The 13,495-nt window shown below is 36.8% G+C and overlaps 1 protein-coding gene across 2 annotated transcripts in view; it reads left to right on the top strand.

The window, feature by feature from the left end:
* COL4A5 (collagen type IV alpha 5 chain) overlaps positions 1-13,495 on the top strand; it is a 243,291-nt gene that overhangs the window by 175,920 nt on the left and 53,876 nt on the right. For both annotated transcript variants that reach the window (XM_003935864.4, XM_074391651.1), the window contains exons 32-34: positions 10,054-10,221; positions 11,553-11,642; positions 12,092-12,241. In XM_003935864.4, the coding sequence (XP_003935913.1) occupies positions 10,054-10,221; positions 11,553-11,642; positions 12,092-12,241 (408 nt within the window). The remainder of the gene's footprint in view (positions 1-10,053; positions 10,222-11,552; positions 11,643-12,091; positions 12,242-13,495) is intronic.

The following is a 13,495-nucleotide window of genomic DNA, read 5'->3' as shown; positions in this document are numbered from 1 at the left end:
TAAGTGAGAATAAAAAAGGGAACACTATCAATATGGATCTAAACAAAACACAAATATGTTAACACATGTGTCATGCTCTTTCAGATTTACCTGATACCTTGTAATGTATTATTTATCTAATGTTCTCTCTCTCTTTCTCCCTCTATCATATCATCTATCTGACAAAGGACTTATAACCAGATATAAATATAATATGTAGATAAATATTACATAGATATAAATACAATATATATATAAATATAATATATGCATAGGAATATTGATTAATAAAATATAAATGGGATGGGCAGGAAGAAAAGTAATAATGCTGAATTAAACTTCATATATTTTTAAATAAATATATGTATAGCCATAGTATTCAAGATGTTAATTAATATGGTTCGACAAACAAATGAAATTAACAGCATCTAGCAAGAAAATTTATTGAATTCACCTTAATATAGAAATGTTCTCAAAGCACAGTACCTTTTATTTTTTTTACTATGAGATGGACCACATTTCATATTTACACAAGCCACATATACTCACTTTATATATATATATATAATATATATACATAATATAATATATAATATATATAAATTATATAAAAATGTATATAAATTATATAATATAATATATAATATATATAAATTATATATAATATCTATAAATTTATATTATATATAATATCTAAAAATATATAATATATATAAATATATATATATTTTATTGTACTTCAGGTTCTGGGGTGCATGTGCAGAACATGCAGGATTGTTGCATAGGTACATACATGGCAATGTGGTTTGCTGCTTCCATTCCCCCATCACTTATATCTGGCATTTCTCCCCATGTTCTCCCTCCCCAACCTCTCTATCCCCCACTGTCCCTCCCCTATTCTCCCCCAACAGACCTCAGTATGTGATGCTCCCCTCCCTGTGTCCATGTGTTCTCATTGTTCAACACCCGCCTATGACTCAGAACATGTGGTGTTTGGTTTTCTGTTCTTGTGTCAGTTTGCTGAGAATGATGGTTTCCAGATTCATCCATGTCCCTACAAAGGACACAGACTCATCATTTTTTTACTGCTGCATAGTATTCCATGGTGTATATGTGCCACATTTTCCCTGTCCAGTCTATCATCAATGGGCATTTAGGTTGGTTCCAGGTCTTTGTTATTGTAAACAGTGCTGCAGTGAACATACGGGTACATGTGTCTTTATAGAAGAATGATTTATAATCCTTTGGATGTGTACCCGGTAATGGGATTGCTAGGTCAAGTGGAACTTCTATTTCTAGGTCCTTGAGGAATCACCACACTGTCTTCCACAGTGGTTGAACTAATTTACACTCCTACAAACTGTAAAAGTGTTCCTATTTCTCCACATCCTCTCCAGCATCCGTTGTCTCCAGATTTTTTAATAATCACTATTCTAACTGGTGTGAGATGGTATCTCAATGTGGTTTTGATTTGCATTTCTCTAATGACCAGAGATGATAAGCATGTTTTCATATGTTTGTTGGCTTCATAAATGTCTTCTTTTGAAAAGTATCTGTTCATATCTTTCACCCACTTTTGAATGGGTTTGTTTGGTTTTGTAAATCTGTTTTGGTTCTTTGTAGATCCAGAATATTAGCCCTTTGTCGGATGGGTAGATTGCAAAAATTTTTTTCCTATTCTGTTGGTTCCCAGTTCACTCTAATGATTGTTTCTTTTGCTGTGCAGAAGCTCTTTCGTTTAATTAGATTCCATTTGTCTATTTTGGCTTTTGTTGCCAATGCTTTTGGTGTTTTAGTCATGAAGTCATTGCCTATGCCTATGTCCTGAATGGTTTTGTATAGGTTTTCTTCTAGGGTTTTTATGGTGTTAGGATGTATGTTTAAGTCTTTAATCCATCTGGAGTTAATTTTAGTGTAAGGTGTCAGGAAGGGGTCCAGTTTCTGCTTTCTGCACATGGCTAGCCAGTTTCCCTAACACCATTTATTAAACAGGGAATCCTATCCCCATTGCTTGTTTTTGTCAGGTTTCTAAAAGATCAGATGGTTATAGATGTATGACATTGCTTCTGAGGCCTGTTTTCTGTTACATTGGTCTTTATCTCTGTATTGGTACCAGTACCATGCTGTTTTGATTACTGTAGCCTTGTAGTATAGTTTGAAGTCAGGTAGCATGATGCTTCTAGCTTTCCTCTTTTTGTATAGAATTGTCTTGGCTATGTGGGCTCTCTTTTGGTTCCATATGAAGTTTAAGATGGTTTTTTTCCAGTTCTGTGAAGACAGTCCTAGGTAGCTTGATGGGGATAGCATTGAATCTGTAAATTGCTTTGGGCAGTATGGCCATTTCCACAATATTGATTCTTCCTAACCATGAGCATGGGATGTTTTTCCATCTATTTGTGTCCTCTCTTATTTCCTTGAGCAGTGGTTTGTAGTTCTCCTTGAAGAGGTTCTTTACATCCTTTGTTAGTTGTATTCCTAGATATTTTATTATCTTTGTAGTAATTGTGAATGGCACTTAGTTCTTGATTTGGCTCTCTTTAAGTCTGTTATTGGTGTATAGGAATGCTTGTGATTTCTGCACATTGATTTTATATCCTGAGACTTTGCTGAAGTTGCTTATCAGTTTCAGGAGATTTTGGCCTGAGACAATGGGGTCTTCTAAATATACAATTATGTTGTCTGCAAATAGAGACAATTTAACTTCCTCCTTCCTAATTGAATACTCTTTATTTCTTTTTCTTGCCTGATTGTTCTGTCTAGCACTTCCTATAATATATTAAAAAGGAGTGGTGACAGAGGGCATCCTTGTCTAGTGCCAGATTTCAAAGGAAATGCTTCCAGGTTTTGCCCATTCAGTATGATATTGGCTGTTGGTTTGTCGTAAATAGCTTTTATTATTTTGAGATACATTCCATCAATACCTAGTTTATTGAGAGTTTTTAGCATAAAAGACTGTTGAATTTTGTTGAATTTTCTCTGCGTCTATTGAGATCATCATGTGGTTTTTGTCTTTGGTTCTGTTTATGTGGTGGATTACATTTATAGACTTGTGTATGTTGAAACAGCCTTGCATACCTGGGATGAAGCCCACTTGATTGTGATGGATAAGCCTTTTGATGTGCTGTTGCAATTGGTTTGCCAGCGTTTTATTAAAGATTTTTGCATCTATTTTCATCACGAGTATTGGCCTGAAGTTTTCTTTTTTTGTTGAGTCTCTGCCAGGTTTCGGTATCAGGATGATATTGGTCTCATGAAATGATTTGGGAGGGATTCCCTCTTTTTGTATTGTTTGGAATAGTTTCAAAAGGAATCGTACCAGCTCCTCTTTGTATGTTCCATAGAATTCAGGTGTGAACCCATCTGGACCTGGACATTTTTTGGTTGGTAGGCTATTAGTTTCCACCTCAACTTCAACCCTTGTTATTCGTCTCTTCAGGGTTTTGACTTCTTCCTGGTTTTGGCTTAGGAGGGTGCAAGTGTCCAGGAATTTAGCAATTTCTACCTGGTTTACTGGTTTATGTGCATAGAGTTGTTTGTAGTAATCTCTGATGGTAGTTTGTATTTCTGTGGAATCAGTGGTGATATCCCCTTTATCATTTTTTATTGCATCTATTTGATTCTTCTCTCTTCTCTCTTTTTTTTTTTTTTTTCATCTGGCTAGTGGTCTATTTTGTTGATCTTTTCAAAAGACCAGCCCCTGGATTTATTCATTTTTTGAAGGGGTTTCTTTGTGTCTCTATCTCCTTCAGTTCTGCTCTGAACTTAGTTATTTCTTGTCTTCTGCTAGCTTTTGTGGTTTTTTTTGATCTTGCTCCTCTAGCTCTTCAATTTTGATGATAGGGTGTTGATTTTAGATCTTTCCTTGCTTCTCATATGGGCATTTATTGCTATAAATTTCCCTCTAGACACTGCTTTAAATGTGTCCCAGAGATTCTGGTACATTGTGTCTTCATTCTTGTTGTTTTTGAAGAACATCTTTATTTCTGCCTTCATTTCATTGTTTATCCAGTCAACATTCAAGAGCCAGTTGTTCACTTTGCATGAAGCTGTGCGGTTCTGAGTTAGTTTCTTAATCCTGAGTTCTAATTTGATTGCACTGAGGTCTGAGAGATTGTTATTATTTCCATTCTTTTGCATTTGCTTAGGAGTGATTTACTTCCAATTATGTGGTCAATTTTAGAGCAGGTGTGATGTGGTACTGAGAAGAATGTATATTCTGTGGTTTTGAGGTAGAGATTTCTGTAGATGTCTATTAGGTCTTCCTGGTCCAGATCTGAGTTCAAGTCCTGGATATCTTTGTTAATTTTCTGTCTCATTGATCTGTCTAATATTGACAGTGGAGCATTAAAATCTCCCACTATTATTGTCTGGGAGTCTAAGTCTTGTAGGTCGTTAAGAACTTGCTTTATGTATCTTGGTGCTCCTGTATTGGGTGCATATATTTTAGGATCATTAGTTCTTCTTGCATTGATCCTTTTACCATTATGTAATGCCCTTCTTTGTCTATTTTGATCTTTGTCGGTTTAAAGTCTATTTTATCAGAGACTAGGATTGCAACTCCTGCTTTTTTTTGCTCTCCATTTTCTTTATAAATCTTCCTCCATGCCTTTATTTTTAGCCTATATGTGTCCTTGCATGTGAGATGGGTTTCCTGGATACAGCACACTGATGGGTTTTGTCTTTTTATCCGTTTTGCCAGTCCATGTCTTTTGATTGGGGCATATAGCCCACTAGCTGGTTGTTTTGCCCATTAGTTGATGCAGTTTCTTCATTGTGTTGATGCTCTTTACCATTTGGTACAGTGTTGGAGTGGCTGGTACTGGTTGTTCCTTCCTATGTTTAGTGCTTCTTTCAGGACCTCTTCTAAGGCAGGCCTGTTGGTGACGAAATCTCTCAGCAATTGCTTATTCGTAAAGGATTTTATTTCTCCTTAGCTTATGAAGCTTAGTTTGGCTGGATATAAAATTCTAGGTTGAAATTTCTTTTCTTTAAGGATATTGAACATTGGCCCCCGACTCTTTTCTGGCTTGTAGGGTTTCTGCTGAGAAATCTGCTGAGAGTCTGAAGGGCTTCCCTTTGTGAGTAACCCGACCTTTCTCTCTGGCTGCCCTTAGCATTTTTTCCTTCATTTCAACCCTGGTGAATCTGACAATTTTGTGTCTTGGGGTTGCTCTTCTTGAGGAATATCTTCGTGGTCTTCTCTGTATTTCCTGGACTTGAATATTGGCCTGCCTTGCTAGGTTGGGGAAGTTTTCCTGGATAATGTCCTGAAGTGTGTTTTCCAGCTTGGATTTACTCTCTCTGTCACATTCAGGTACACCTATCAAAGGTAGATTAGGTCTTTTCACATAATCCCATATTTCTTGGAGGGTTTGTTCATTTCTTTTCACTCTTTTTTCTCTAATCTTGCCTTCTAGTTTTATTTCATTGAATTGATCTTCGGTCTCTCATATCCTTTCTTCTGCTTGGTTGATTCGGATATTGAAACTTGTGTATTCTTCATGAGGTTCTTGTGTTGTGTTTTTCAGCTCCATCAAGTCATTTATATTCTTCTCTAAGCTGTTTATTCTCATTAGCATTTCTTCAAACCTTTTTTCATGGTTCTTAGTTTCTTTGCATTGCATTAGAACATGTTCTTTTAGCTCAGAGAAGTTTATTACCCACCTTTTGAAGCCTTTTTCTGTCAATTCATCAGACTCATTCTCCATCCAGCTTTATTTCCTTGCTGGTGAGGAATTGTGATCCCTTGGAGGAGGAGAGGTGTTCTGGTTTTGGTTATTTTCATCCTTTTGGGGCTGGTTTCTTCCCAGCTTTGTGGATTTATCTACCTGTGGTCTTTGTAGTTGGGGACTTTCAGATGAATTATCTGAGTGGATATTCTTTTTGTTGATGATGAAGTTGTTTCTTTCAGTTTTTTTAGGTTTCCTTCTAGCAGTCAGGCCTCTCTGCTCTAGGACTGCTGGAGGTCCACTCCAGACCCTGCTTGCCTGAGGATCACCTGCAGTGGCTGCAGAACAGTAAGGATTTCTGCCAGTTTCTTCTTCTATTGTCTTTGTCCCACAAGGATACCTGCCAGATGTCAGCCTGAGCTCTCCTTTATGAGGTGTCTCTTTGGATATACAGGGGTCAGGGAGCTGCTTGAGGAGACAGTGTGCCCCTTATTGGAGCTGAAATGCTGAGCTGTGAGCTCCATTGTTTCATGCAGAGCTGCTGGGCAGGTACGTTTATGTCTGCTGCAGTGGGACTCATAACCACCTCTTTTCCCAAGTGCTCTGTCCTGGGAAGTTGGGGCTTTATTTGTAAGTTCCCGATGTGCTGCTGCCTTTTTTCAGAGATGCCCTGCCCAGCTAGGAGGTAGCCTAGACACAGTCTGCCAGCAGAGGCATTACTGAGCTGCTATGTGCTCTGCCCACCTGCTGTGTGAACTTCCTTGTAGTTTTTTTTATAGAGGTGTAGTTAGAACTGCCTCAGATATGGCAGTCTGCCTCAGTAATGGCAGACTGCCTTGGTAATGGTGGACTGCCTTGCTAGTGATGGACTGCCTCAGTAATGGTGGACTCCATTCCCCCCACAGAGCTGGACTGTCCCGGGTCCAGCTATGCTTGCTGTGAAACTCTCAATCCAGAGCATTTCAGATTGCTGTTCTTTGTGGGGTTTGGACCTGCTGTGCCAGATCACTTGGCTCCCTGTTTCAGCCCCCTTTTTTTCAGTTGAATGGGTAGCTCTGTCTCCCAGGCATTCTAGGCACCAGTTGAAATGGCCACCCAGATTTGTGTGAATTTTGTGCAGAGACCTGCTGCGCCGGCTGAAACAGCCGTGCTGGAAACTCTTGGTGCTTTTCAACCCAGGAATCTCCTGGTCTGTGGGCAGTAATATCTCATTTGGAAATGCAGTGATCACTCCCCCTCTGTGTTGTTCTTGCTGGGAACTGACTCCAGAGCTGTTCCTATTCGGCCGTCTTGGTATACTCACTTTTTAAGTAAATTTTATTTACATGACCAAAGTAGAATATTATCTTAATTCATTAAAAAAATCCTGATTTGTGTCCATAAATCTCAGTAATAAGGTGATCAGGGAGACTATTACTTATATCTTGATAAACATGACTTATGCTGCATAGCTGAAACTATAACTATCAATGTTTTTGTAATAAGCTTATTTAATATACTTGAACTTCATTTTGCGATAGGAAGTAATGCAAAATATTCTACTGTCATCTCTCTATTGTAGAATGTTTGCATTATGCTTTTCAGGCTTTCCTTTGTACTCAAGTATTGTATTATTTAATTAAGCTTTTACTGTTTGCCTTTCTCTTTTCAAAAGCAGACTATACAGTTTAACACCTGGTTATAAGTTAAGGTCCCTTGGAATATCAGTTTTGCATTTGATAGCAGGGAAATAAAAGAAAAATTGCCAAAGGACTAGAAACAAAATATTTCTCATCTCATGACCTACTAACCCAGGCAGAAATGGAGGTCGTCTATTCTTGTTATTTTCTTTGGCCATTACCTATAAAATTACTGCCTTATTGAATATTTTTAGAGATCAGTTAAATGTACTCTATTTCATACTCACAGATCATAACATAACCAGAACCAAATGTGTTATAATGCCTATAGAGTCTCAGGAAAACGTGTATGGCTAAATCAGCTAAAGAGCAAAAAAATTCATCACCACTATTGTGAATCAAAACAAACAAAACAGCAACAGCAAAACCCTAGGAAATATTTATGAATTATTCATGTCATTTTCATAGATGAAGGAGAAAATTGTTTTTTAACACTTTAGGGGGCTATGACACTGTTGGGTAGGGGGAGGGCATTTGTATGTGTGTGTAGAAAGTTCTCATGAATAATACATGTTTTTGAAATTTTCCTTTTTTTATAAACTGATTCCATTCGGCTGCCAATAAATTAAAACAGCAATATATCCCTATATTGCATCTGTAGACATAGCCATATAATTCTTGTTATTGTGGGGAAATTTAGCAGAACTTTGGGATTTATCTTGACTTCTTCATTCTGGATCTTACCGAGATGTGTATTCCTGACAGTATTCGTGGAAAAAAATTTATGCTTTGCAAGGAAGTATAGCATAATGTCTGTTATTACTACTACTACTAATAACAATGAAGAAAGAAATCCTTACCTAATGCATGCAAATTGTTTTCCATAATCATCTGCTAATAGTTGATTTATCTGTACCCAACCTGTTGTAGGATAAAATGAAATGAAATTAATTTTGAAATTCGAACTAAACTTTAGGAGCTTAAATTCCAAAATGATTCTTTAAATCATTAAGTCAGTGATAAACAATTATAAAGCTGACCTTTACCGAAAGGTAATACTTTTGTGAATGTAAATATTTTATTATGTCTTTATTGGCAGATACATTTCGTTTATAGAATATGTCATATGAACATCTAAGCAAATGCCTAGAATACGTTTTTTCACTCATTCCTAATATATGATAGCAGTGAATCAATGTCTAATAACTTCAGTTTGTAGAGTTTTATGTTCTAATCTATAAACGCTTAGTTTTTTTTTTCCCCCTAACCTAATGAATCTTTTTGCGACTTACTTCTGCTTGGTTGGCTCAGCTTGCTGCTGAACTATAATTCCCTGCCTCTAGAACATCAGGTTTACCAGGTACTGTAGTTCTTCCTCAAAAGTCATGTCTTAAAGTAAAGCTTTAAACATGGAAAACAAACATTTCTCCAGATTTAACTCTTTGGTTTATTTTCCTTATTTTGTAGAACTGCTCACTTAGAGCATGTTTCAAAAGATACATTATTTATATTGAAAACCCAACTATTAAACATCTTTGTAAGCTATAATATAACAATAGTGATCCATATAGAGCTATAATCATGTTCACTGTTAAGCATCATATCATCTTTCACAAATAAAAAATCTCTCTCTCCTTTCTATAGCATTTTACTATAAAATGGCAACATTGGAACCACCGCCACTGTGCCAACTGAGTGTAATTTTCTAATCCTCAAAGTGGATTTTGTAGGTTTAGGGCCGTACTAAAGTACGACATAAAACAAACCTTAAAACCCTAGCATCTCACTCTCTACAAAAATAATCACCAGTGAATCGTCAACAATAAATTTATATCTTACTGTTGAAAGGACACTTGAAATGATCATCTGGCTCGGCCCCTAGTTTCCAATTGGTTATGGGATGATCTCCATTAGCAGATGAGGATCAACAATGTTAAGTGACTCAAATAAGTCGTATGGCTAGTAGGATTTGGAGTAGGAATTTACACAGTATTTTTAGTGTAATTCTTTTCCAATAAACATACTCTTTTTTAACCACCTTGTTTCTGGGGGGAATCAGTCTTACCAGAACTTACTAAGGTTAAATCGTTTTTGCTGTGTCATTTTTTTCTGTAAAATATTGGTTGGAGAAACAAAAGCTGATGAAAAATACTAACAATAATGTATTATTAAAATTCTGTGTAAAACAAAGCTAAAATAAAATTTAAAAGGTCCATTTAAGTGACTTACTTAGTAATCAACAATTTTGGGGGCTCCTAGAAATGTGTACTAATAATTTGTAATACATTATAACAATACAAATTTAAGTGTGATCAGTAGACCAGTTTTGAATAACTGTTATCAGTCTGCAAATAGGATTAATACAAACATTGACAATAAGCATTTAGAAACTTCTATAGCAATTTAATATTGTAATTGTATCTGTTGAATATAATAACCAAAAAAGTAGGCTTTTATTGTGTGTCTTTGGCTTTTTATTTCAGTTTTGGTAATTTTTATTGGATTTCTTTAAAAAAAAAAAAAAACGAGTCCATGATTAGCTAGGAATTAAGAAAAGATTGACCTTTCATCAGAAATAATTTGAGAGGCACTCTTTTACAGGAATCTGCTTGAAAATCCTAAAGCTTGATTGTTTAATTATTTTGTGGGCATGATGTCAAAAGTATCTCTAACTCACTCTTAGGTCTGTTATGCACAGGGTTCTATCACTGTTTACTGGAAATATAACCAGATACATCTTTTAAAACTGCTTCAGTACTTATTAATATTGCTATTGTATTAACTAGGTTTACATGGAATACCAGGAGAGAAGGGGGATCCGGGACCTCCTGGACTTGATGTTCCAGGACCTCCAGGTGAAAGAGGCAGTCCAGGGATCCCTGGAGCACCTGGTCCTATAGGACCTCCAGGACCACCAGGACTTCCAGGAAAAGCAGGTGCCTCTGGATTTCCAGGTAATTTGTTTAAAGTTTTCTCTGATTTGGATTAAGGGAAATAAAACTAATATGACTTTGGTAGATAATTTCTATGTTACACTTTTCAAGATTGATGTGATCCCTTAAGCAAGAGTATTAAGTATCTATGACTGCAGGAAACTGACTTTGCTCTTTTCACTACACATTTTCCTCTGTGAGAGTTCCAGTTATATTTTACTGTATAACAACCAACCCTAAAACTTAGTGGTTTAAATGAACCTTTCAGTTTTGCTGAAGATTCTATGGCTCTGGAATTAAGGGATGACTTGACTGAGTCATTTATCTCTAACCCACGTGGCCGACTGGAGTGTTTGGGGCTGAAAGATCTACTTGTAAGATGGCACTTCTCTGTCATCTGGGTGGTCATTGGCTCACATGGTATCTCATCATCCATGGTGCCTCTTCACAGGGCTTGGGCTCCTCACATCACTGTAGTATAAGGCTAGTTGCTCCCCTTCCATGGCAGCTGGCTTCTAACAAAAAGGATCCCAAAAGAGAAAAGTGAGTGTCTGAGGAACTTTCTTTTTCTGTCTCTCTCTCTCTCTTTCTTTCTCTCTCTTTCCTTCTTTTTTTCTTTCTTTCTTCTTTCCTTCTTTCCTTCTTGTCTGTCTTTTCTGTCTTTCTGCCTCCCTCCCTCCCTCCCTCCCTTCCTTCCTTCCTTCCTTCCTTCTCCTTTTTTTTTTTTTCCTGAGACAGAGTTGCACTCTGTCACCCAAACTGGAGTGCAATGGGACATGATCACAGCTCACTGCAGCCTCAAACCCCTGGCCTCAAGCCATCCTCCTTCCTCAGCCTCCTCCCAAGTAGCTGGAACTATAGGCACATACCACCACACTCAGCTATTTTTTTATTTTTTTCTTTGTAGTGATGGAGTCTCATTATGTTGCCTAGGCTGCTCTCAAACTCCTGGCCTTGAGCAATCCTCCCACCTCAACCTCCCTAAGTGCTAGGATTATAGGCATGAGCCACTGTGACTGGCCTGCAAGACTTATTTTGATCTAGGCTTGGGAATCACACCATGTCGTTTAGTCAAGTGTGAGGTTCAGAATAAGTCCCAGTTCCAGGGGAGGAGTTTATACTAGATAGTGTATACTGGAACATATGGTTCCCTGGGTGGGGGGCATCTTTAGAGATTAACTACCAGAGTGAGTCTCCTTGCTCATGAGTATCCAGCAATAGTGGGCACTAAGGTGAAAAATTTTAAAACTTAACAGTGCCCTACCTCCAACCCTCAATAGTTTTCTAGTTGACATCTTAAAAGTTACTTAAGTCAAACAAAGACAAACATTACTTATTGATATTCTTCAAAGGTACCAAAGGTGAAATGGGCATAATGGGACCTCCAGGCCCACCAGGACCTTTGGGAATTCCTGGCAGGAGTGGTGTTCCTGGTCTTAAAGGTAATAAACAGGGTTTGTTGCCAGACGTATGTGAGAGGGAAAATTAAACATAGCTTTATGTTTATACAGAATACTTTAAATGATTGTTTTAAAATGAGCAATGCTTCCTTCTGTTTCTGTGTAACGTGACATTTAAATAGGTCTTGTTTTTGATTTGGTTGCGTGCTTAGTTTGGATTCCATGACACATGGTAAATGCTTAGTTGAAAATAACAAAATATAAGGATTAAGCATTCATTTATTATAGTCAGCCTCTATTGATGGAGGGATTGTTATCTGAGTGTAAAAATGTGTATACACTCAAGTAATGCGTGGACTATGTTCAAGGTGCATAAGTGTTTTGAGTGGCCAGTGGCCTACTCAACTATGAAACATATGAAAAGTCTTTATATGCATTGATCTTCGATGGATAAAATTGATATATTGTGTTTTCACACACATTGATTTTAGGTGATGATGGCTTGCAAGGTCAGCCAGGACTTCCTGGCCCTGCAGGAGAAAAAGGTAGTAAAGGAGAGCCTGGCCTTCCAGGCCTTCCTGGACCCATGGATCCAAATCTTCTGGGCTCAAAAGGAGAGAAGGGGGAACCTGGCTTACCAGGTAAGTGAATGTATTTATTTATGAATGCTTTTCCTGGTATATCTGAAGTTTAATTTTTAAATAGCATGAAAAGTGACCTATAATACACAATTCACCAACAAAGGCACTTAATATGCGCCAAATTTTGGTAATAAATATTAATTTTCACTTTTTTCATACCGTTTCACCAATCAAGTTTTGTTTTACTTAACCATGAGTGAGGTTTTAAACTATGCTTAGGCAGTCAACTATAGGCTTTCTAAAAAGTAATACAGGAAAAGGATATATAGCCACAATCACTTGGAAAACAAATTTAAGTGTTTAGGAAATTTGCTAGTCCTTTTCATTATTTTCTCCTTGAAACCAGAAGAGGATGAATGGTACATTGTTGTACTGCTGTATTTTGATAGCTATATCATACTTGGTTTTTAAATACAGTTCACCGTTATTTTACATTGGCAGAATAAACAAGTATTGGAGTACGAACAGCCAAGCTCAGCCCCGGGGCGACGTCACTGAAAGTAGATCTAGGGAACAATTGTGTCATTAGAGTTATTTTATTAGAAACAAATATGGCATAAAGTATAACATGGAGTTTAATTTTTTTTTAGAAACCCTTTTCCTTTTTATAGAAGTATAACATGTTCATACAAAACATCATAAAATATGAATAAGTATAAATCATTATGTAAAACACTTAGCTCTCAATCTATACACAATAGCTTTTCAAGCAATATAGAATGTTAAAACTAGATATATCTGTGTATCTGCAGCTTATATTCAAGTTTGTGGCTCTTTTCATGTTCTATCCTTCAATGTTGTCAATTCATTTGTATGTATAAGTGTATGTGAATGTACACAGATCTTATCAGTTCCCCTATGAGCAGGATTTGGTGGGATTTTTCCTCAAAAAAGAGTTAAAAATATTAATGCAGTTTTGTATATAGTCAAGAAAGAGGCAGGGACACCTAACTTTTTATGGTTGCTAAAATGAAATGTCTTTCTTGGCTGACCCCTTGGAAGGCTTCTTTTCTGTTTTAATTATGCTTCCTGTATAATAGGGCCAGTAAACTATACTTGACCTTTACTATATATAGTCTTATTAAATATAGTCAGAATCTAAGAGATAACCTATAGATTATCTGTCCTTATTCCTTATTTCTTCATTTTCAATTATAAGAAAATGAGGCCCAAATAGGAAAGTCACTTTACTGTTGAGTGCTCTGAATTTTTTGATGATAGGTAAATAAAAAGTGAAGGATTTTAGTGTGAGTC

Source organism: Saimiri boliviensis, chromosome X, assembly GCF_048565385.1.
Source record: "Saimiri boliviensis isolate mSaiBol1 chromosome X, mSaiBol1.pri, whole genome shotgun sequence".
NCBI lineage: Eukaryota > Metazoa > Chordata > Mammalia > Primates > Cebidae > Saimiri > Saimiri boliviensis.
This window is presented reverse-complemented; position numbering and strand designations above follow the sequence as displayed.